Genomic DNA, 26,548 nt, shown 5'->3' with positions numbered 1-26,548 from the left:
TCAATTAGTAATTTATAATATAATACAAAATTATTTTATATATAATTATATATATTATATAATATAAAAAACATATAAAAATTTAAAATATATATATGAACCGGTCTGGTTTGGTTCGAGCAAGTGTTAGAAAAATGAAAACCCGAATCGGATTGATTTCGACGGATTTTGAGAAAAATAGAACCGGTATCGGACCGGACCAAACCTGGTACTGGACTGAACCCATCAATTCGGTTCGATCTAATACAGTTTACCAATTCACCAATTTTGTTTCATCCCTGTTCACGACACTATTGAACTTATGTAATATCTAGTTACCTACATTTCATTTAAAAAAATAAATAAATCTTTTACTTTTCCTACTGTCCAAAAGAAAGGTATAAAATATAGATAGAGATTTTTTAGATTTCACGCTTAAAATAGAAGAGAGATAATAAAATGAATCTTAAAATATTTATTTAACAATTAATATTATTAGAAAATTGACTTGACCGCTCTAATCCGAAAACTCTATAAAATTGAAGAAAAGATAGAATATACACGGAAATTTGTAAAAGTTCTTGGCCCTCTGCATACTCTTTTTTTCTATGGAAAATGTTATTTTCTTCTCTGTGGGACCCAAGGTTTGTCTCCGGTATTTGACCATTGGTATATTTTAATTTATTTTTAAGTTTTTTAAATGTTTAAAAAAATTATTATAATAAATCAGCCCTTTAAATTTTTCTTATAAAAGGAAGACTTTTCCTTTTTTCTCCAAGTTCTTGCGTCCCACTACAGAAAATACACGGAAAATTTTCTTTTGCTCCAAGTTTTTGGCCCTCTACAGAGAATACACGGAGAGAAAATGGTTGCTCGGAAATTCCAAGTCCGCCACAACGACTCCGACTTCGTCGTCGACTACGACACCGACGACGGCTTAGAGGTCACTCTCTCTCTCTCTCTCTCTCTCGCTCGCTCGCTCGCTCGCTTGCTCACTGTCTGACCTGTGATTCTTTACAGGTTTTCAAATTCCAGCTATTCTCTCTCACCTCAGTTCCCCCCGACGAGCAAAAGGTTCTTTTTGTCATCTCTTAATAAGAATGGATGGATTGAGAATTTCCGGCTCTTTTGTGTTTTTTATGATGCATTTTCTTTGCAGATAATTGGCGCCCATGACGACCGTGTCGTAATGGAAGACTCCGATCTCATTTCCATTTCGGAGAAACTTCGTTTGGTGTCGATTAACGATGAAGTCAAAGAACACAGGCTTAGCGAATCAATCAGTAACAGTGCGCGAAACGACGCCGAATTGTTAGTGTCTGATGAGGAATTAGCTAGGATGTTGCAGGTTCGTCCTCTAATTTGGTTGACTTTAAGCTTTTCTTTTTGGTTAATGGAACTTCGGAAGTGTTTTTAATGTGCTTGAAAATGCTTGTGCTGTTTTGGTAATTTTAGGGGGAGGAGGAGGCGCTCTTGCTTCAACAGTATGTTGCGGCGGAGGATAACGGAGAGTTCGAGCAGAGAATACGGCCTTATGTTGCTCAAGTTAGCAAGGTAATTGCATTTGCAGTGGTTTCTCACTTCGGGTATGGTATACTTCAGTTCTCATTTTCATTCTCATTATCTGCTTATTTGGTTGCCATGAAAACATATGCATGAGGGAAAAAAAAAAAAAAAAAGAATTCGAAGTCTTTAAATATTTTTTTTGATAAGAAAGAATTTTATTCATCGAAGTATACAAAAGAATTTTATGAAATAGGCGAAGCTCATGCATATATGAAGTATGCAAAAGAAAACACCTAATTACATTCTATAAAGAAGAAAACGAAAATAGAAAATCATGAGCTGAAGCTCCATTAAGCACTATAGCCGAAAACCATTGAAATAAAGAGAACACAAAGAATTTCCAGATTTCCTCCATAGTGCACTCCTTATTATTAAAGCATCACTCGTTCCTTTCCCACCAAATACACCAGATAAGACACAAAGGAACCATCTTGCACACAGTAGCCTCTTGAAGAGAGCTTTGAATCCCGATCCAACATGCAAGTAGATCCACTATCATAGGCATCACCCAAGCCAGCCCAACTCTACTGAAAACACCATCCCACAATACTTTTGCCACGTCGCAGTGCAGAAGTAAATGATCCACAGATTCCCCACGTTTCTTACACATGAAACATCACTCCATAACAACAAAACCACACTTTCTCAAGTTATCAATCATTAAAATGTTCCCGAGTGACGCTGTCCATATGAAAAAAGTGACTTTGGATAGCACATGAGACCTCCAAATACGCTTTCAAGGAAAACGAGAACAATGCTGAATAGTCAACACCTTATAGTAAGACCGTACTGAAAACTTTTTACTACCCATATGCTTCCATAAAAGTCTATCCCTTTCATTACCCCCAATCCCCAAGGAGTATAAGAAGCTGAAAAAAATCAGAAACATCGTCAAGTTTCCAATCTTGTACAGCTCTAGTTAAACAAACATCCTACTGCAAGGTACCATTAGAATGGGCTAACAAATCAGAAATAGTAGCGTTCCGATTGGCTGCCATACGAAAAATAACCGGAAACATACTAGAACGAGCCCGATCACCACACCAAAAATCAAGCCAAAAACGGATCCTTGAACCCTTACCAAGAGCAAAATTAATATGTTTAGCAAAATTCTCCCATCCCTTTCTAATAAATTTCCAAAGACTCACACCATAAGCTCCCTTAGCCTCCTTAGAACACCAACTCCCCAATCACTCCCATATGTCTGATCTATAACCTCTCTTATTGCTAATGAAGACTGGATAGTATGTTGAAGGTTGGTATAGCAGGAATCATCTGCAAGCTTGACATGGAGAAAGCGTATGATTATGTTAACTAGGATTTTCTTCTCTACCTCCTTGGGAGGTGCGGTTGTGGTGATAGATGGCGGACTTTGATTCGCTGGTGCATATCAACAGTGAGATTTTCCGTATTGATAAATGGTAGCCCAGGTGGTTTCTTTCATAGTTTGCGAGGCTTAAGACAAGGCGATCCATTGTCGCCTCTGTTGTTTGTTTTTGTGATGGAGGGTTTAAGCAGGATGACATCGGCTTTGGTTAATAATGGCTTTGTGGATGGCTTTTCGATTGGAACCCCGGATAGGGGTATCATTAATATATCTCACTTGTTGTTTGCAGATGATACACTTGTTTTTTGTAAAGCCAGACCAAAATTAGATTCAAGTGTTGAAGGCTTTGCTGCTTTGTTTTGAACTAGTCTCCGGTTTGAAAGTGAACTTAAATAAATCAAAGATGGTTCCAATTGGATATGTTTGTAATATACGGCAGCTGGCTAGCACGTTGGGGTGTAAGATAGTCTCTCTTCCTTTGACGTACTTGGGGCTTCCATTGGGGTTGGCTGCGAGGGCGTCCTCTGTATGGGAGACGGTAATTGAGAAGATAGAGAAGAGATTAGTAGGATCGAAGAGAATGTACTTATCAAAAGGCGGCAGGATCACTTTGATCAAGAGTACACTTTCTAACCTGCCAACTTATTGTTTATCACTTTTTCCCATACCTACAAGGGTGGCATATCGAATTGAGAAGCTCCAACGTGACTTCTTGTGGGGTGGCATGGGAGAGGAGTTCAAATTCCATCTAGTGAAGTGGGAAATAGTATGTCGTCCTATCTCTAATGGTGGTTTGGGTATTAGAAATGTGAGAATCTTTAATCAGGCGTTACTTGGAAAATGGTTGTGGAGATATAATAAGGAACCAAAAGCCTTGTGGAAGGTGGTGATTGAGCATAAATATGGAGGCATCTGGGGGGGATGAAGTACTAAAGAAGTTAGAGGAGCATATGGAGTGGGGTTGTGGAAACACATTAGAAGAGGATGGGGGTTTTTTTTCTCGACAAACTCGATTCCAGTTGGGGGAGGGCTTCAGGATTAAATTTTGGAAAGATATTTGGTGTGGGGATATACCCCTACAAGTTTCATTCCCGTCATTATTCCAAATTGCTAGTGATAAAGAAGTTGTAGTGGCGGATGTCATGGGGTTTTCGGGTGGACAGTTCCATTGAGACATCAGTTTTAGTAGAGCAACACAAGATTGGGAGATGAGCAGCTTTGCTGATTTTTACAGCCTCTTGTACTCCTTTAAACCGAGCAATCAACAAGAAGATGGATTGTGGTGGTCACCCGCTGGGAAATGTGCTTTTTCGGTTTGCTCTTTTTATAAGGTTCTCACTCAAGAGCCTAACTCTTATTTTCCTTGGAAAAGACTTTGGAGACACAAGGTACCCTCCAAAGCTGCTTTTTTCGTGTGGACAACAGCGTTGGGCAAAATCCTCACAACTGATAATTTGAGGAAAATGAGGGTTATCATAGCAGATTGGTGTTGCATGTGTAGGGGAGGGGGAGAGTCGGTGGACCATCTTCTTTTACATTGTGAGACATGGGTTTTGTGGAATGAGGTGATCGGTCGAGTAGAGCTGACTTGGTTTATGCCAAAGATTGTAGTGGCAGTGCTGGCCATTTGGACAAATATAGGAGGCATGTAGTAGATTAAAGCGGTTTGGAAGATGATCCCTATTTGCATCATGTGGTGCTTGTGGTAGGAGCGCAATGTGAGGACCTTTGAAGACAGAGAGAGATCATTAGAGGAACTTAAAACTTTATTTTACACTACTCTATGTACTTGTGCCATTGCTGTTGATTTTAATGGCATGGACCTTCATGACTTTCTTATTTTTTTGGCGTCTTCTTAATTAGGGCACATGATGTTTTTTCTTATTTGTATCGGGCTTTGCCCAATTCTTTGATTAATAAAATTTTGTTTTCCTATATATAAAAAAAAAGGCTCCCCTTCCAATTGATACCTCTACAAGTATTTCCCCAATAAAGCCTTGTTGAAACTACTCAAATTACGAACCCCTAAGCCTCCATTTGAAATAGGAGAACAAACTCTATTACAACTAATAAGGTGGATTTTAGTCTCCTCTCCCATTCCACCCCACAAAAAAGTATGAAATAATTTTTCAATCTTGTTTGCCACCCCTGCAGGCAATGGAAATAAGAATAGGTAATAAGTTGGGAGATTGGAAAGAGTACTTTTAATAAGAGTAATTCTACCCCTTTTTGATAAGTATAATCGCTTCCAACCCACTAGTCTTTTCTCAATCTTCTCAACTACCTCATCCCATATAGACTTAGGGGATGCTTGGGGAATGAGATGAGATGAGATGAGAAATCTGTGAATAGTAGTGAAATGATTTAGGTTATGATGTTTTATGGGGTTTTGAGAAATGAGAGAGAAAAAATTGAATAAAAATGTTATAAAATTAAAATATTGTTAAAATATAATTTTTTTTTTTTTGGATTTGAAAAAGTTGAATTGTTTTTTATATTTTGTTTGAAAGCTTGAGAAAATTGTAATGTTTAGGTAAATGATTTGATGAAAAAGTTGAAAATTTGAAATTGAAAATGTTTATGTTTGAATGACCCTGTCTACAAAATAGTCAGATTTAAGCCACATATTTTTGAATTTAAAATACCTTCTCCCTCCTTGGATGCCTCCACAGTCCAAGAGGATAGAAAAATGATCAGAGCATACTCTAGGTAGAGTTACATCAGGAAAATAGTTACATCAGAAAAATGTGACTCCCATTCTGGAGTTAGCAAAAATCTATTAATTCTCGACCAAGATGGGAGTTCTCGAGTGGTGGACCAAGTAAATGTGCCTCCCGTTAGTGGGATATCCATAGGCGCCTATTCTGAAATGAAATCAGAAAATTCCCTCATAGTGGGTGTGATGTGGGACGTACCTGACCTTTCACTTAGGAAACGAGATACATTGAAATCACCCTCCTATACAACTTGGTAACTCCCACCAACTAAGAAGTCCCACCAATTCTTCCCACAATGATCTTCTTTCCGCATCAATATTAGGGCCGTAAACTCCTGCAAATGCCCATTGGAACCCATCTTCTATATTTAAAAAGGAGCAAGCCACAGTGAAATCACCTACACATTCCTTTAATCTTTCCAACACCCTTTTATCGAACATGATAAGGACACCACCCGATGCTCCCTTAAAAGGCAGATACGACCACCCGACATGATGCCCTCTCCACAAACTTTGAACTATTTGCCTTGCAATTAATTCTAACTCAGTCTCCTGTAAATATATGATATCACCCTGCCACTGTCGAACTAAGTTTTTGACTTCGAGCTGTTTGGCTTGCTCGTCAGCCCCTTAGGTTCCAAGATATAATTTTTGGCTTCATATCAGAACCATCGTTGCCCTTCCCTTAAGACACCCTCGGGAGCTCCGCTCCCCTCCCTCATCGTTCATTGCCCATGTAAGCCTCTTGAGTTCTCTCTCTCTCTATTTTTATCCAAATTAAGAGAGGGATCAGCTTTGGCTTGTGCATGTCCAGCTTCAATAGTTGTGAGTAATGCCAAAAACTCATTTTCAAAACCCTGACATGAAATCCCAACACAGTGTTTGATCTCCATGGCATTTTGAATTACCCAATCTGACACTCTCAGATGAAACGAGTTCAGTGGAGTAGGTTCTGTCCCCTCAATAGACAACCTACCCCTCGCTGCATCCTCTCCATTTGTAGACTCAAATACTACCAGAGCCCCTTCCATAGCAACTTCCTTTGAGTTACCCAGGCTTCCCGCACTGTTAGGATCAACATATAGGGATTTTCAGGCAACTAAAAGAGGATTCTGGCGCCTTTATCGATTTTTGGGCAGTCGAGGAAAGTTTCGTTAGCCCAGAGGTCGCCGCTGGCATGTTATGTGACTTCTCTCAGTGTTGCAAACCTCCTAGCAACGCTCCCGTCCTCTCCTCTACAAAATCTTGTGGTAACTAAACAGTTGCCGGTGTCGATGACATTGCTTTCACGGCCGTGATGGTGGGAGGCAACCCATACAGGTCTGTCACACCCTTCTGTGCCTCTCCATTGACCATTGGCCCTCCCGACGACACAAGATCTAGCTAAGTAGCCCCTGAAGTTGCCGGCGATGAGCCGTTGGTGTTGGGCTGTTGTCGGTGACGGAATAGTCCCTCGCTGGCTGTTGTTGGACTGCTGCCATTGTTGGGCTGACGTCTCGCTGGGCCCAGCTGAGGATGTGGAGCCTTTCTCAAAGGAAGTCTCAGTCCTTTTGAGACACCAACTCATTTTGGGTTGGGCTTGGCGTATCTAGCCCAAGCCCACGCCCACGCCCATCTTTGTTTTAACTTTATCCAACCTTAATTTTGGCCTTGACCCAAACCCAAATTGGCCTAGGCCCAAGCCCAGCCTAGGAATTAAATCTCAGTCCACACTGCCTATAAGTGCTTCGACAACCTTTTACAAACAGCAAAGCTCCTCCTTCATGCAACCGGCTCCTCCTTCAGCCCAAAGAGTACCTTCTGCTCCTCACTTTCTCCTGCATAGGCATCAGACAGACCACCTCCAACTATTTTAGGTACAGAGTTTTGACCAACCCTCCTTGCCAGAGAACACTCCCTTGCTACCCATTTCTTTTTCTCATTTTCTCCATTTTGTGACACCATAGCTTGTCCCGTACCACCATGCACCACCCTCGTACTTTCTACTCTACCACCCAATGTAGCCTCAGTGTTCGTCCTAGTTTGACCACCCACCTCTTTCCCATTCCCACCACTGGAACCTTGAAGAGGGAAGATAGAGCATGCTTAATCTCCATGGACAGATTTTTCCACCCATCCTTTCGTCCCTGCCGAGAACACAAGCAGGCCTTGACGCCCATTACCACCATATTCAGTGACTTCCAAGTAGCGTCCAAAGGCATTAGAACGCCGGTGAGCAGCTATTGCCAAAGATCCAACCCGAAAAGTCTTGAAAAAATCCTTCCCTCCGAAAGGGAGCATTCTTCCACTGTGTTTGCCAGCCAACGAGCGCTAGAAAGGCTGAATACCAACTCCTTGGTAACCTTCCTGCCTCTTTCAGTAATATGAAGAAATTTCCCTCCTCCAATGATAATACAAAAACCTTGGTTTCTATTAATAAGTGCTTTAAATAGCCCATCTTAAACCAGAAATATTGCAGACCTAGTAAAAGCTAATGGGATGATGATTCTAGTGTAGATCACCAGAAGGGTTCGCCCATGGTAGAACTGTATGGAGAGAAAATCAAAAAATTCATGGGAATCCTTATCATTGCTCTTCCACGCTATTGGCATGGCATGATTTTATTTGTAAGGAAAATTTAAAGAATCTTGCAAATCAAATTTTTCCAGCTTGCGAGTAGGACTTTTTTTTTAAAAAAAATTTCCAGTTGATTTACTTGATAGCTTAAAGGGATATGTTATTCTTTAAGAAAAACTAATTTTTTTATTTATTTTGTATTTATACTGTTGGTGGTGTAGTACGAGGACCCAGTGCGCCAGGAAGCTGCTCGGAAGACAGTTCCTGTAGACGAGCTTGAGGAAAAAGCATTGGTTTCTCTGGCCAAGGTAAGAACAGCTACCCTTTTATATTTCAATATTAAAATGGCCGAGCCTGTTTTTAGACACATTTGGTTGCCAGACAATACTTGAGCCTATGTTAGACAATAACTAAGTGAGATCACTACTTGAAGTCAATGACATCAACCACGAAGCGTAGTTTTCTCTGCTTATGAATCCAAAACATGTTTCTATTACTCTGATGCGCTTGTGTTTATATGAATAATAAGATGTAGACCACCTTAAATCTTTGCTGATTTGATGCTTTAAAGTATGTAAATGTCAAATTGTTGGGAAAAGTAGTACAAAGGTTTCCTTCGGAGGTGTACTTTACAAAGTACATCGTACTAGTTAAATGTCAGATTGTTGGGAAAAGTGGTACAAAGGTTTCCTTCGGAGGTGTACTTCACAAAGTACATCATATGAGTTATTTCTATCATTATTACACTCCCTTTAGTTAGCAATTTCTGTAGATCCTTTGAAAGCTTTTGCTTTATCTCTCTCTCTCTTTTTTTTTTTTTAATTTTTTTATTTCCCCTTTTTTTGCTTGGATTTTCTTGGATAATTCTTATTTGCAATCTTGCTGCAGTTACATTATTTTTGGTACAGAATAATATAGCATTTTGTTGTGAAGACTGTTTTGGTCAATAGCTATATGTAAATGGTTGCACTTTGCAAAAAGGCTCTTGTATTGGTAAATTTGATAAACTTGTTTTTAGGAGGGGAACTTTAAACCATCAAAAATGGAACAAGATCATGCCTTCCTGCTGCAGCTGCTTTCCTGGTTCAAACAATCCTTCAGGTGTTTTTCGTTTCTTTTCTTCTTATGCCATTGGATTTCCACCCAAATATATTGAACACTGCAATCATTTTCTATAGTGCAGATAAAGAAAAACACTAGAAAAGAGAAAAAAAAACAAAAACAAAAGCAAAAGAGAAGAGAAGAAGAAAACTGCAAAATTTTCATCAATAGTGAATCATAATATTTATATCTTCTCGATGTAGTAGTTTTGTTATTTCATTGTTTTGTGGAACTATCTACAACATCTATCAATAACATAAACTTTTCGATGCAGAAGTTCTGTTCCTGTCAAGCCCCATCATCCCTTGTGTTAAATGACCATAGTTTGATTATTTAAGTTTCAAATAATTAGAAAGGTCAATCAATAAATATTATGCACTTAATTTCCTCTATAACTCTGTCTTCTCTTTTCTGTATTTAATTTATTACAGTTAGTAATAGAGAAGAAGGCTGCATTCAAACTACTCTACAATCAAATTATAAAAATAAAATAACACATATTTGTGAAGCAGGAGCTTTGCTCTTGTCCAGCCAGGCGATCCACTCTTCTGTCAAATGAGCTTAAGTTTAGTAATTTAAGCTTAAAATAATTTAAAAGGTTATGTCAATAAAAATTTTGCAATTTGAAATTTTAAAGGTCTGAGTCACTTACATTTCTTTCCTCTGTAACCCTTTATCTTATTTCCTCTATATTTAATTTATTACAGTTAGTAATCAAAGAAGGTTGTGTTCAGACTACTCCACGATCAGATTATAAGAAGAATAATAAAAAAAAAAAAAAATAGAACATAGCTAAAAAAAAATAATAATTTTTTTCCCACGTGTTACGTGGGTGCACAATTAGTATCTTATGATATTTTAACATCGCACTAGTACTCTAGGTGGGCTAATTGTTTTCAAAACTCTATCATACACAATTAACCTTCATTTTATTTTTATCTTCAATGGGCATGAAAATGAAAAAAGCAAGGAAAGAAAAAAGAAAAGAAAGGAATTTTATAAGATTAGTCCTTCCCCATTTAATGTAAATAGCAGTGAGGGGGCATGTAGGAGTTCTCCCAGACTACAGTGGGGGAGATGAATAATACAGGATGTTAGAAACAACTAAAAGTCAGATACAAGAAGTATTCCTAGAACTGAACAAAGGGGGAAAGCATCGAATGATGGGGTTACTTTCTTATCAGCAATTGAATGTTACTTCCCAGCTTCATGTCAGTCGTAGGAAAGGAGACTTTAACAGACTTGTTCGAGTAAAGCCTCCACTTTCATAAGAAGAGCATTGGTAGGATAAAACAGCAATCCCAAGAGTAGCTTTCCCGGTTTGACTTGTTATGAAAATGTTTTCTCGCTTCTGCCATATATTACCAGTTTTGTGAATAGGGTATGGCCTAAATTTAAATAAAAAATCTTAAACCTTGCTTAGCAACAAAAAATTGCTAGACTTTAGAGAACTCAATATGAAGCCACCATCATGCACCCCTTAATATTTTTAGTTTTTTGAGTAACATCCGGAAATTGTGACTCCCACCATCATGTAAGCATACCACCACTATCCACATGTTGATGGTAGATGGAGCAGTTTTTTTGGATTAGTTAATCATCAAGAACCACATCGTACATAGAGGTGTAAAAAAAAAAAAAACCGGTGAACCGGTAAACTGGATTGGACCTAACTAGTGGGTTTGGTCCGGTAGTGAGTTTGGTTTGGTCCGGTACTGGTTTTATTTTTCTTAAAACTGGTTAAAATCAGTCCGGTTTCGGTTTTTTTTTCTAAAACTAGATCGGACTGAACCGGACCGGTTCATATATATATATTATAAATATTGTTTATAATTTATATATATAATATATAATTATATATAAAATAGTTTTGTATTATATGATAAATTACTAATTAATATAATATTAAATTTTAAAATCTTATATCACTATAGTCTATTGTATTAATGGTTATACTATATCACTTTATATTATAATATAATATATCACTATTGTCTATAATACAATTATAATATATATTATAATATACTACACAATATTATCACTATAGTTTACATACTATAATATACTATTATATATATTATATAATATATGATATAGTGTATTAAAACGGGAAAACCGGACCGAACCGGTCCGGTTTAGGGGGGTAATCGGTGTGGAATTGGTTCTTGAAAATGTAAAACCAGTGTATACCAGTTTGGTCCCAAATTTTATCCAAAACGGGACCAAACCGGACCTGTTACACCCCTAATCGTATAGTACTAGGAACACCTCCTCCCCAAACAACACGCGTGGAGACCAAAAGTGAATGGATTAACTTTTGCATAATTAGTCCAACAGTTTGCAGGGTGGCTTGAGAGGCCCTTTGAAGAAGATGAAGTGTGCAAAGTAACCGTGGCATGGCTAGTGACAAGGCTCCACGCCCTAACAGTTTTACCATGGGCTTTTTCCAAACTTGTTGGGAAGTGATCAAGGGTAACCTTATGAGGGTATTTCAAGAATTTCATGCTAATGACAGATTTGAAAAAAGTTCTAATGCCACTTTTTTAGCCCTTATTCCCAAAAAGATGGGGTCCGTGGATATTAGAGACTATCGTCCCATTAGCCTTGTGAATGGGGTCTACTAGTTACTTGCTAAAGTGTTAGCGAATCGATTGAGTACGGTGATGGAGAAGTTAATTTTGAAGCCCCAAAATGCATTGATCAAAGGTAAACAAATTCTAGATTTAGTTCTAATTGCAAATGAAGTTTTGGACGACTCAAATGTAGAGAACCTGGGTTACTTTGCAAATTAGACATGGATAAAGCTTATGGTCACATCAACTGGAACTTCGTACTTTATTTACTTGCAAGAAGTGGCTTTGGGGAGAAGTGGTGTGCTTGGGTAGTGCATTGTATCTCTACAGTTCGCTTTTCTATCTGTGAATGGTTCACCGGTGGGTTCTTCGACTCCTACCATGGTTTGAGACCAGGGACCCGCACTCTCCATTACTTCTTATAACCATCATGGAAGCTCTCAATAAGATGATTTTGGGCCTTGTGGAAGATGGTTTTGTCTATGGTTTCTCGGTGGGGAATGATGATTATGACTATTGATATTTCTCATATACTTTTTGTTGACGATACTCATATTTTGTAATGAAAATCTCAAGCATATCCAATCTTTGAGGACTCTCCTTTGTTTTGAAGCTATCTCGGGTTTGAGAGTTAATCTCTCAAAGTTTGAATTGGTGCTGGTGAGGGTTGTCCCCGATGTGGTGAATCTAGCCTCTCTCTTGAATGTAAGGTATCTTCTTTACCCATGAAGTATCTTGGCTTACCACTGGGTGATTCCTTTAAAAGGTGGAGCGCAGATTAGCTTCTTGGAAGAGGTTGTACTTGTCTAAAGGTGGTACTCACTTTGATTAAAAGTACTTTTTCTAACCTACCCACCTATTTTGTGTCCTTGTTCCTGCTCCCCACAAAGGTTGTCAACCATATTGAGAAGCTACAACGACAACGACAATAACATTTCTTGTGGAGTGAGCTAGGGGAAGAGTTCCAATTTTATCTGGTAAATTGGTCAATTGTTTGTACACCAATTTTTGGGAGTGGATTGGGGATCTATAATTTGATTAAGTTCAACCAACTTTTGTTGGGCAAATAGTTGTGGCGGAACCAACACGAAAAGGGGGTCTTTATGGAAGTCTGTTATAGATTCGAAGTTTGGGGAGGCTTGAGGAGGATGGTGCTCGAATGAGGATGGGAGATCTTTTGGAGAAATGCACACATTGTGGTGCGTGATGATCCTCGTGTTAGATTTTGGTACAACAAATGGTATGGCGAACAAAGCCTCCAAGACACCTTCCATACCATTTTTGAGCTTGCACAAGCAAAAGATGCAGTGATAGCTAAACTTTTGGTCTTCTCTAGTGGCTCCTTCAATGGAATGCAGACTTCATTAAGGTAACCCAAGATTGAGAGTTGGAGGCTATCACAGAGTTCTATGCGTGACTGTATTCCATATACATGACCAAGGGTACTATAGATAAGATGAATTGGAGCCCCTCCAAGAAAGGTAGATTAACAATCAGATTGTTCCACCAAGTTTTAATGAGCTTGGGAATGACCGATTTTCCATGGAAGAATATATGGCAAACAAAAGCTTAAAAGCAGCTTTTCATTTTTGGACAACATCCTTGGGTAAGATTCTTAACACAAATAATCAGAGGAAACGTCAGGTAATTGTATTGGATTGGTGTTGTATGTGTAAGAAGAATGGTGAATCAGTAGATCATTTGCTTTTATAGTGCGAGGTGGCCAGGACCATGTGGGATGATTTTTTTGCGGGAATTGGACTATCATGGGTCATGCCTTTTAGGCTGGTGGATTTCCTAGTAAGTTGGAAAGGCTGCCTTTGAGGTAATCCACATGTGGCAGCAATCTCGAGAATGGCTCCCATATGTATGTGTTAGTGTATTTGGCAGGAGAGAAATGATAGAAGCTTTGAGGATTGCGAGAGAACAATGGATGAGCTTAAAGTTATCTTTTTTTAAACATTGTTTTATGGTCGGGACCATTGATTTTAATGGACTAAATGTCCATGATGTTCTACTTTCGGTTGTAACCCTAGTTAGGTTTTTCATGTATACATCCTGTGTACTTGGGGTTTGCCTTCTCTTTTGAATAAAGCTTCTTGATTACCTATAAAAAAAATATTTTTAATTTCATAATCCAGCCTGTTGGATTTTTTTTCGTGCTTAGATGTTGATCTCTAACAAAACAAATGTGCCCAATCCTTGATGTCTTTTTGGCTAACTTTATTCCTTGATCTTTTCGTTCTAAGTTGTATGCAATGAGGTTACTGAATTCAATGGGTGACATCAAGGTTTTCAGTGAGTGGATATAGTTAATAGATGTGCATATTATTTTTTATTTCCAAAAAATGGTTGAGTTTTAAATAGTTTTAAGAGATGAGCAAATTCTAGTGGCATGTGACAATATGTAAAGTTAAATTGCTAAACTTCCATCAAAGAAGAATGAATTAAACCATTATCTTAGATCAGGGTTTGAAGTTATTGAAGCTACTTCAGACTTGAGGATATTTGGAATGGCTTAGACAATTTTGTTGTTTGATAAACTTATATGAATTGGTCTGGTGGTTGAGAATCATCTGGATATCAGGTGCTTGGCGGAGGTGTTAAAATCAATTTGAAGTTGCTTTATAACAGGGAAGCAAGTGGGGCATGGCCTGGCCCAATTTGAATTATTCTTAATAGACTTCTTTAGCTTATTTTCACCGGTTTATTAATGGAATCACTTTATTTATGTTTAAGAAAGAAACATCATTATGACTTAGGCCCCATTTGGATAGTGGAAGTAAGTGTTTTATCTCATCTCATCTCATCTCATCATTACAAATTTTCCAAATTTTCACACAAAATATAATAAACAATTCAACTTTTTCAAATCTCAAAACAATAATAATATTAAAAAATAATATTCTGACAAAATTTTATTTAACTTTCAACTTTCATCTCAACTCACTATCCAAACCGCACCTTAGGTTTTAAACTTTGAGGTTTTATTTGCTCTAGATGCGGATATGCTGAATTCCTTTCATGTACCTTTGTGGAAGTTTATCATCATGCTACATTTGTGAAAATCATTGCTATTGGAAAATTGAAGATCCTTGAGAATGATAAATTTGTTGTTATTTGTTGTGCTTATCACATTTTCTTTGCTGCAGATTTTTTCTGTGGATATGCAGTTTATTTTACATTCAAGTTTGGCTGAATTTTGTTCTCTTTCACTGTGGATGGCTGACAGGCTAAACCTTGTGTGTTTAACATGTGTTCTGTAATTGTAGGTGGGTAAATGCGCCTCCTTGTGATGGTTGCGGCAATGAAACAATGATTAATGGCAATGGCTCTCCACTTTCTTCAGAAATTCAATATGGAGCATCTCGAGTTGAGCTCTTTCGGTATTACTGGAGAATCTGCTTATTCATAATATCTATTTCTAAGTAGTCTAATGAGATCACACACGTTACACTTGATTTATGTTTCCTTAATCTCCAACCAGATACCAACAATTAATGGATTTCCAATCTTGGACTTAACTTCTTATTAAGTCACTTTGTGCTTTTCTCTTGGGAATATTTTCATGTTAAAGCATTGGATTTCTACTTCTAGTATTTTGATGTTCTTTTTAGTGGCATCTATATGCTAATGTCACTATGGTTACCATCTTGTCCGTACATATTGAGATGAATCAAGTTGAATAGTACATTAACCATTATTGTGTGTCAATAATGAGTGAACCTATTGGCTGAGTCTCCCCCTCTTATAAGAAGAGCTGAACCAGTAGAAATATTTTCGTTTGGAGAGATTTTTCAGATTTTTGCTACTTGTCTCGCTGATTGTTTGTGACTAATATCTTTCTTTGCATCTCTTGTTACAATTGATTTGCAGTTCCTATTCCATAAAAATTGTACTGTTGCTGTTTCTTGAAGTTCTTTAATTCAGTCTCTTAGCGTGTAAATGTAATGTAAATCAAAGGGGAGTGTTTCTACGTTATGTTTGATTTGGAAAACTTGTGGCAAGCATTTCATTGATTGTTTAATTCTTCTTCCCTGCTTATACAATCTTTTTAAGTTCAGTAGTTGGTAATTTGTCTATAAGAAATGGATTTCTGCCTTTTGTCTTTGCTTATGTTTTCTTCCTTTGCTAACAATTGACTTGATTGTCTACTCCATTATGTGCCACTTTTAACCCAGCTGCAAGTTTTGCTCAAGAATCACTCGTTTCCCTCGCTACAATGATCCATTGAAGGTGCTTTTTAATCTGTTGACCTGGGTAGATGCTATGCTGTATTCCTATTTTTTATTCTCTCCCTTTCCTTTATGCAGCTTGTGGAAACAAGAAGGGGCCGCTGCGGGGAGTGGGCCAATTGCTTTACACTTTATTGTCGAGCTTTTGGCTATGAGTCTCGCCTGGTTAGTCATTTGTCAACATTTATAACACAATTTTCGAAGCATGTTCCTTATTTTGTTGAGCAACGTCCTCCAATTTTTATGTTTAATTTCCATAAATTTGGCAATTTAAATTTAACCTAATTTGAAAGGTCATGTTAATAAATACTATGCAATTTTAAAGACCTGACATTTCCACTTCTTTTATATATAAATTTTTGTGTTTTATCAAATCTATTACAATCAGTAATTGAAAAAGGTCACTTTCAGTTTACTCCACAATCAACTTGGCATCGTGCCGGTGCACAACTAATGTTAATAAAGTACCTAACAACTTATTGGAATGCAACTTTGCTGTAAAAATAATGTATCCTCTTTGTGGGGAAGCAGCGGGCAAATTGGTGTCAGAGCCAAGGCTTTGTGGAATAGTGAGTTATTTCCAGAGATTAAACCATTTAATATATGATAATAGCACTCTTAATTAAGAATCTCCGAAATACGTTGTACAAAAATGACAAGGATACAAACTATCTCACATCCAACACTTATCTAATCTCTAAAACGCATACAGGATTATGATATTAATCCTTCACGGACTATCAACTTGAAAAGAATGCTTCAGGGACTTTTAATTGCATTTTGTATTGAAGAATTATATTCGGATACTATTGGTTTCTTATGCAATGTCATTTCATTTTCCAGATCGTGGATTTTACCGATCATGTCTGGACAGAGTGCTTCTCACAATTTCTAGGAAGGTAGATTTTATTACAAATCGGTGCTATTTATTCTCTTCTAGTGAATGGATTCTTACACATGATTATTCAGGTGGATGCATCTTGATCCTTGTGAAGGAGTATATGACAAACCATTGTTATATGAAAAGGGGTAGTTTTAAATTTTCCTAACCCACGTTACTTCTTTTATCTCGTGTTGTGACACTGGATGGGCTGTTATGTCCTCCTTTATTCATATTAACCGAAAACAGATGCCTTCTTGTAGGTGGAACAAGAAATTAAATTATGCAATAGCCATTGCAAAAGATGGAGTTTATGATGTTACTAAACGCTACACAAGGAAGTGGCATGAGGTAATCATAAGAGTAGTGGTGGCATTTCTCATCATCTAGATTTTCATGGATGCAACTTTTTACATTTATAAAAAGAAAAACACGGTCACCACTTTCACACATCACACCCTATTAGGTCGAGTGGATGAGGAAAAATTGTCTAAATTCACAGGTTCTCACCCGGAGAAATATTACTTCAGAACCTGCTTTGTCAGCTGTCCTTACAACTTTAACACAAGAATGTAGGAGAAGTTTTTCTTCTCAGGTGCTTTCTGAACTTGATGGCCGTGACAAGAAGGAAAGAGAAGCACTTGAGAGAGATATATATTCTACCGATGATGCCTCAATCTCGTTACCTGGGAGGCAAAGTGGAGACGAAGAATGGCGCAAGTTAAGACTAGAATTTGGCTCCGATTCTCTATGTTGTTCTTCTTGCCCAGTTCGTAAATGCATAGATGAACATGTGACGAGAATTTACAATGCATTTCATCCTGTCCTTTCTCATTTTGTTAAGGAAGAACATTCCAAGTTTAAAGCTATTGAATTGCTTGAGAATTTTAAAGGAATTTTCATGGATGTCAAGAATTCCCCCTTCAAAAAGAGGAAGGCCTCTGTAGATTCAGTGTCATATGGTACACAAGCTTTTGCTGAGTTACTTAGTTCTCTTTCACTGGAGACTAAGGTGAACCCTGATGGGAGGGTTGACATTTTTCTGGCTGGTGACCCTGTTAAAACTTCATTAGCATTGCCTGTTGTATTGGATGCTTTGGATGACATGGTCCATAGTATTGAAAAGTGTGACAGCTTTGGTGAAGACTCTCTTTCATTTCCATTTCTGAAACTAAATAGAATGCATTCTGGTTCAGTCCTTGCAAGTGGTGAGGAACTTCCTTTAGGAATAGTGAGTTCTTCTTTCCCTTCTCTTGTGTTTTTCATCTGTCTACTGATTTGAGAATATATAGAGTGTGCACCTCAAATGCATCTCCATGTGACTATCATTCATAAATTTCAGGCCACATCAGCTTTTGATGGAACTCGCACTTCCAAATGGGAAGAACCTAATGGTGCAAAAGGTATTAAATGCCAATTAAAGATTGAACCCCCTTGTTGCCTTATTACTTTAATAAACAGAAACAAATCAACAATAGGGAGTAAATGATTATGTAAGGAGTTTCTTTTATGATTTTTAGGGGGAATGCTTAATGTCTCCTTCTGACCACCTCGGTCATTTTTATCCTGCCTTGAATCAAGTTTCTGTATTTGGCTAGTCCAAGTTGGCATTATACACACCTGATCAATACAGTAATGTCGAGATCACCAGAAGTTGGTGGCTTTGACTATTATTGTTTTATAAATAAATCAATGATCTGTTGTAGTTTCCAAAAAAGGTTCTGTATGCCAGTCAATAGAGGCTTATGGAATCTGCAATTTATTCCAAGTTAGGGTTAAGGACTACTTAGTATTTAATGCTATGCAAAAAAAAAAAAAAAAAAAAAATTGAAGAGAAGAAGAAAAAAGTTGTGTTTAAAACATATTTCTAGTGCTGTCTATTGGACTCTATTCTTTGAGATGTATCCTTTTACTCGCAAACATATACTGTAATCATGATTGGTCTATGCTCCTGGAAAACTTATTTAAAGGTTTCAAGCAGAATATAGCTTTTCGATTGCAACTCAGTGGAGTTATGTTGAGACATTGGCGTCTGGTAAAGATTTCGCGGGCATATACTGGTATTGGTTTTTCTTAACAATTGTTAGGTTTGATTGATGATTGTCTGATATCAATTTAGATTTGTTAAGAAGGTATGGTTGTAATTAGTGTAACCTGTGAGGGTATAAATGTCAATTGTATGTAGTGTATATATATGATGGTACATGAATGAATAGAGGAAGTATTTGTCCCATGTGTTTCTACATGGTATCAGAGATCCATGTTGTCAAATAGTGGTAAGTGGCGTACGGTGGTTCACACTGAAATTGAGCTCACTGATGTTTGAACTCGCCGGAGTGTTTTCCAGTGTAGTATCTGACTTTTGTGGCCAGATCTAAGCTCACAACTGTTTGCAGCTACCGGATCTGAGTTCGCCGTCTTCTTCCGCTCATCCTAGTGGCTTCTCTCTTCGTCGTCAGCGGCTCGTAGGTGTTTGAAGTTGTTTCCGGCGAGTTTCCGGTGTCGTCTTTGGTACTAGGCACCAGGGATGAACTTGCTGTCATTTTCTGTGATTACCAGGAAGTTTTCCTTCGTCATCGACCGCCGGAAAGGGTTTCCATCGCCGGCAAAAAGTTGAAGCCCCGAAGTGTTTGTTTGCGGGTATAAGCTATCCAATCCTCGAGTGTGAATAACCAAAACCTGGAGTAAGATTTTATTCCTATCCGGAATAACACTTGTTCGGTAACGCGGATAAGATAATACCCAGATCCCTTATTCTTGATTAGAATAGCCTAATCCCTATTCTTAAGGACAACAATAGGCTGATACTGATTGAGACCCAATACGGGTCGATACCGGCTGATACAAACTAATACAAGCTCGATTCCAGCCAATTTCGAGCCGGTATTTCAACTGACATAGACCAATTTAGTCCAATACAGAGCCGAAATTTGGTTATTTAGGTTGATTTTTCGGGTACTTGACTTAGGTTTCTAGTTTTCCTGATTGTATTCCCCGATTTTCATACATATTTCATATTGAGTAATTTTACATATAACCGTGAAATATGTAAACGTTGCGTAATTCTTTGAAAAAGAGGAGTTCACTATTAAAAAATTAATTTTTTTCATGTGGGTCCCATGTTTTATTTATTTTTTTCAAAGAGATTATATGACGGTTGCACAATTCACGGTTGCAAATATCTTCTCTCTTTCATATTTTGTGTGAATTTTCTATCTCCAAGTGGAATTGTGATATTTTTCTGCTCTTATAGCAACTAAATTTGAGTCACAGTCACTTGCACCAAACTTTAATTTGCCTATGACTTTCGTGAAGTTGGATGGGTTTCTAGCCACCTGGTTGATTCAAAACTTGACTCTAATAGCTCTACATTTGTTCAATGGGAGCAAGAGGATGCTTAAATTTTTTCCTTGATGTTGACCAGTATTGAGCCTAATATTTGCTCTAGTTTGATACATTTTGACTATGCCCAAGAGGTGTGGAGCCATCTCAAGCATATGTATTCGGGTGCTGGGAACACAACCCATATTTATGAGCTATGTAAGCAATTCTTTAGGTTGGAACAAGGTACTTTGGGCCTGGAAGAGTATTATTCTCAAGTGATGAGCATATGTAAAGAACTCAAGATGTATCAACCTATCACTTCTATGTTTCACGTATGCTACAACAACATGAAGTGTTTAATGTTGTTTGGTATCTTGGTTTAAAACTTGAATACGAGTTAGTGCATTCTCAAATTTTGGTGAGTCCACAACTTCCTTAATTTCCTGATGTGTTCTCCTGGCTTCAACGTGCCATGTTATCTGGACACAGATCTCAATTGTCTTCTGATCCGATTAGTGAGAGATCCACTTTGGTTGCCTCTCATGTTGCTCCTGGTGGGCGTGGAGGTCGAGGTGGTAGTGGTGCACGTGGGGGATGTAATGCCAAGGGTAATCGCACTCGAGGTCGAGAGCCCCGTAAGTGCGCCCATTGTGGTCGCACTAACCATTCGGTGGACTATTGTTGAGATCTACATGGTAGACCATCGGGGTCTGCTAATCAGGCTATTTGCCAAGATGCTACATCATAGTCAACGAGCTCCAACCTAGCTCCAGATATCATTAGTATATCGAAGGATGAGTATGAATAGCTTTTGGGTTGCACACGGGCTTCATCTTCCACAGCTACTTTTGCCCACTCAGGTATAGCATCTGCATATCTTGTCTCATCCACTCAAGATCCATGGATCATTAGTCACTCTTACTAATAGTTCTCTTGCTAAAATTACAGGCATTGGATCTTGAGTTACAGGCATTGGATCCACTAAGCTCACTGACTCTATATCCTTGCCATCTGTTCTATATGCTCTTAATTTTCCCTTTAGTTTGTTGTCTATTATTAAGATTACTCAAAATCTTCAATGTTCAGTGACCTTTTATCCCTCTTCATGTATTTTTCAAGATCTCAAGACGGGGAACAAGATTAGTACGAGGCATGAAGTTGGTGGTTTATATTATCTTTGATGTTCAACAGTCACCCACTAGAGCCCTTACATCCTCCTCATCATTTGCTTATGAATGACATTGTCGCCTTGGTCACCCCCTTCTCCCTTTTGAAGTGTCAAGTTAGGAATTTGGGAAATGTGTCTCCCTTCTCTTGTGAAGCATGTCAACTTGGTAAACAACATCATATATTTTGTACCTCGAGTTGATAAACGAGCATCGAGTCCTTTTGAATTGGTTCACTTTGATATATGGGGATGAATCAATATTTATTGAATCAGACAAGTTTTAGTATTTCGGGTGACATGGTTGTTTTTTATGAAGGCAAGATTTGAACTTCTTTTCATATTCAAAGTGTTTTGGAAAGAAATTAAAACTCAATTTAACAAAAAGATTCAAGTTTTGCATTCTGATAATGCTAGAGAATATCAATCTAGTGCCCATGCTGGGCTGTAAGAAGGCAGTGAGAGTTTGGAGGATGATTCATCATTGTCTTATGTGGTGCATATGGCTTGAAAGAAATGTGAGATGCTTTGAAGATAAATAACGCTCATTGGGAGATCTTAGAGATTTTTTCTTGAGTACTTTGAGTTCTTGGGTTAAAGCTTTTGTAATGGAGGATAATTTTCTGCATTTGTTTTAGTTTTCTAGTGTCAGTTTCTTTTCATTTTTGGGAGTTGTAGGTGTTTCCTTTGTATACATCATGTGTACTTGGGCTTATACCTATTTCTTTGAATAAAATTATTACTTGTCAAAATAAATAAAAAAAATCTAGTGACTTTGCTACTTAAGTAATAAAGGAATTGTTCATCAAATATCATGTTCATATACACCCCAACAGAATGGGGTGGTTGAACGCAAAATCGTCATTTGTTAGATGTAACCCGAATACTTTTGCTACACATGCATTAAACAATTTTGGAGTGATGGTGTTCTTACTGGTTATCACCTTATTAATCGTATGCCTTCATCAGTTCTTGATAGTTCCTCTCCCTTCTCCATCTTGTTTCATTCATCTTTGCCATTTTCTCTTTCACAAAAAACTTTGGCTGTGTTTGCTATGTTCATAACCTCGGCCCAGACTTTGAGAAACTTGATCCCCGTTCTACCAAGTGTCTCATCGTTGGTTTTTCCCAAACTAAAAAAGGATATCGCTGCTATAGTCATTTTCTTAGATGCTACTTCACGAGTGCTAATGTTACCTTCTTTGAGTCCATATCCTACTTTTCGAACACATCTTTGAGTGTTGAGTGTGATCCTCAACCATTACCTACTCTTATATTGTCTCCTTCACACTCACCCAACCTTACCCAACCCTCCTCAGTCCCTCCCCCAGTTCCTTTACAGGTTTACTCCCGTTGCTAGCGGCTGCTTGCTGCTGGCTCCCATGCCCCCACCAGCCGTCTCTCTATCTTCAGACCCTGAATTGCCTAGTACTTCAAACTCTCTGCAAAGGTACTCGTTCTTGTGTTACTCAACATCTAATTAGCTAATTTGTTTCATATCATGCCTTATCTCCTTAATTCTCATGTTTTACATCTCAACTTTCAAAACTTTATGTTCCTAAGACAATTTAGGATGCTTTATTTGACCCGGGATGGAGGACAGCTATAAAAAATGAAATGGATGCCCTTCACCATAACGGGACATCGGATCTTATTCCACTACCACCTGGTAAACAACCTGTTGGCTGTAAATTGGTATATACAATAAAATTTCATCCTGATGGTTCTGTGGAATGTCTGAAAGTCCGCTTGGATGCTAAGGGCTACACTCAAACCTATGACATTTATTACGAGGAGACATTTTCCCCAATTGCCAAAATCTCTTCTATTCGAGTGTTGATCTCTCTTGTTGCTAATTTAGACTGACTCTTATTTCAGCTGAATGTTAAAAATGCATTTTTACATGGCGACTTACATGAATAAGTTTATGTGGAGCAATCACTTGGGTTTGTTGCTCAGGGGGAGTATTGAGGTACTATATGCAAGTTAAAAGAAGATATTATATGGTTTGAAACAATCTACTTGAGCATGGTTTGGGAGGTTCGTTGATGCTGGATTGACATTTGGTCTTCATTGATGCCAAATAGACCACTTGGTATTTCACTTACATAGATGTAGGTAACATTTTGTTTGTTGTATATGTGGATGACATTGTAATTACTGGGAGTGACTCCTGGAATTGCTAGGCTAAAACAATTTGTACATGATCAATTTTAGACAAAAGACTTGGGCAAGCTTAGATATTTCCTTGGAATTGAAGTCAGTAGATCTAAAAAGGGTATCAACCTATCTCAGAGGAAATATGTACTTGACCTTCTGGAAGAAACTGGCATGTTGGGTGCATGACCTATTGACTCACTCTCCTAGATCCAAATCGTACATTTTTGAAAGAGGAAGGGGAGTCGTTTGGAGATCTAGGTAGGTATCAAAGACTTGTTGGGAAATTAAATTATCTCACTATCAGGAGACTGGAGATCTCTTATTCAGTGAGTGTACTGAGTCAATTTTTACAAACGCCACAGGTTTCACATTGGGATGCTGTAATTCATATTCTTCGTTATCTTAAGCGAACTCCTGACCTTGGATTGTTGTATCGATCAAATGGACATCTTAAAGTTGAAGTCTTTTTAGATGTTGATTGGGCAGGATCTCCTTCAGATAGAAGATCTACTACTGGATATTGTACCTTTGTGGGAGGTAACTTGATTACATGGAAGAGTAAGAAACAAGCACTAGTAGCTCGATCTAGTGCAGAAGCCAAATACTGGGCAATGACTCACACTATTAGTGAGCTGACATGGTTGCAACACTTCCTCCAAGAGATTGGGTTTTCAGCTCCTGTTCCTCTTTAGCTATTTTGTGATAATCAAGCTGCAGTACATATTGTGTCTAATCTTTTGTTCCATGAGAGGACTAAACATATAGAGATTGATTGTCACTACATTTGTAATAAGATACTAAGTGGTGACATTTCTACATCTTTTGTGAAGTGTGTTGATCAACTCGTAGATATGTTCACCAAGTCATTGTGTTGTAGTCGGTTAAAGCTTATTTGTTTCAAGCTGGATTTATATGATATACATGTCCCAGCTTGAGGGGGAGTGTTAGAGGGCATGGTTGTAATTAGCGTAACCAGTGAGTGTATAAATGTCAATTGTATGTAGTGTATATATATGATGGTACATCAATGAATAAAGGAAGTATTTGTCCCATGTGTTTCTACGAGATTGAATGCATACCATGGCTGCTGGCTAACTGATAGGATTAAATGAAGATTTATCTTTTGTCGTTTCTTTTGGTTGTGCTTTCCTTTCTTTTTGGGGGAGATGATCTCATCTCTGTTACTTATTATCTCCTTTTCCCAAAGGAATCAGTTCTTTAGCTTTTTAGTCCAAAACAGAACTCTAAAGTTATGTAATTCTTCGTTAAATAGAATATTCATAGAGCAACGTTATCGTTATGTTGTTTTGATAATGAATCCCAAATCCTTACTGGCTGGGGTTAAGTTCATAATGAAAGGACACCATCTTTGATTCATTCGAGCATATTATTCTTCTAAAGGCATGCAAGAGGGACTTTTTTCTATCCACAGGAGAAAAGGATTGAGCACATAAGTATATTTATCTAATTAACTGATGCATGAACGAATTATTTGATCTTATAGGTGGTTGGATTATCTATAAAGTAACAGACAACAAGATGCACGAACTTGTGGCATACGAGCTTATGTCTGCCAACGACGCACCTGAAAGGGATCCAAAGGATTGGTATGTTTTCTCAAACTCTGACCACAGATTAATACATCTTTCACGTAATTGCTGGCTTGCTTATGCCGCAGTAACATGAGGCAGGTGTTTGTGCCCTAGCTTTCATGACAGGCTAGTCGCTTACTTCCATGTATGTGCTCTCAAATATTCTTAAGCCACTAATTACACCATCTTAGACAGAAGGGTCCTCTTCCAAGTTGTTTTTTCCAGTCAAGAGTATTTATATATATGAGTCCCCCTTGGCACATTATGGGACCACTATTAGTTCCTCAAGAATGTTTTCTGTGGAAGGGATCTGCTAAGGAAATCATGGGGTCCCTCCTGCCACCCTTTAGGATGGTTACTTCTGGCAGTGCAATGTTTAGTTTTAAAGCCTTATTTTTGGAAAAGGCTATATATTACAATTTTATCCCATTTCTATCTTTTATGTTGATGTAACATTGCCCATAACCATTGAACTAAGCACTTGTTTGTTTAAGAAAAAAATTCAAGGGTTAATGAACAAATCTGCATCGGCATAGAATGAAAGTGGGATAGGAGTCTAGTATATGACATAATCCTTTTTATTTTGATTTTCTTTATTTGTATTCAAAATGAGTATAATAGAGACATAATTGAAATGTGACTAGAAAGACAAAAAACTTCCTTTCAAAGAAGGTGGGTTCTTCAATTTCTACATTATAGTTGCCATGTTTATTTTGCGGTGCCCATCTTTTACTAGTCACATATAAAATTCCTTGAAGTCTACAACCCTGGTGTGCTTGCAGATCATATCAAGCATTTTGTTTTTCTTTTTTCTTTCTTTTAGGGTTGTTGAGGGAAGCAATGATGGTGGATCCAGCTGGCACCTTTTGGATAAACGGACTTCCCAGACATTTGAAAGGCGTTTCCAGCGTAGATCGTTTAAGATTACATCTACAGGGCTCCTCTTCAGCGTTTTCAGGTAAAATCATTTATCACAATCTGTTAAAAAACACTTTCCTCTTCTGGTTCGTCCTTGAATTGTTGTTACATTTCATATAGGTTTAGGTTTTTGGCTGTCCAAGATGCTCAATCAACTTCACGGCTCCAAGTTGGTAGCATTGACCTATATGAAAGAAGCAGTCAAGGTATTTAGACTGGAATTTCCCCAGCTTTCTAATTGATTTGATGCACTGCTTTTATAATGTTTCAGTGGGAAAAACTAAGCGAAGTGAATAATAAATGACATGCTTGCTAGCTATCATCTTGTAACTTTTCCGTCTGTGTCCACTTATCAACAAATGTTTGCAAGGTCTTACAGAGAACTATCACCATGACCTTCGTGTGCATCTTCGATGAATAAATAATTTGTAATCTTCCTTCTTTTCTTGGCCA

General features: G+C 37.8%; 1 protein-coding gene across 1 annotated transcript; it reads left to right on the top strand.

The window, feature by feature from the left end:
• The first annotated feature begins 746 nt into the window (after positions 1-746).
• Positions 747-26,548, top strand: LOC121261578 (peptide-N(4)-(N-acetyl-beta-glucosaminyl)asparagine amidase). The gene is made up of 17 exons (XM_041164010.1): positions 747-922; positions 1,000-1,053; positions 1,139-1,327; positions 1,435-1,533; positions 8,366-8,452; positions 9,163-9,245; positions 15,094-15,207; positions 16,003-16,057; positions 16,135-16,221; positions 16,900-16,955; positions 17,026-17,085; positions 17,200-17,287; positions 17,439-18,167; positions 18,279-18,339; positions 25,090-25,192; positions 26,001-26,135; positions 26,216-26,548. Exons 1-17 carry the CDS (start codon positions 845-847, stop codon positions 26,307-26,309), a joined length of 2,172 nt encoding a protein of 723 aa, XP_041019944.1. The 5' UTR covers positions 747-844; the 3' UTR covers positions 26,310-26,548.

Source organism: Juglans microcarpa x Juglans regia, chromosome 4D (assembly GCF_004785595.1).
Source record: "Juglans microcarpa x Juglans regia isolate MS1-56 chromosome 4D, Jm3101_v1.0, whole genome shotgun sequence".
Taxonomy (NCBI): Eukaryota; Viridiplantae; Streptophyta; class Magnoliopsida; order Fagales; family Juglandaceae; genus Juglans; species Juglans microcarpa x Juglans regia.
Note: the sequence above shows the minus strand (reverse complement) of the source record. Positions and strands in the feature narration are given on the sequence as shown.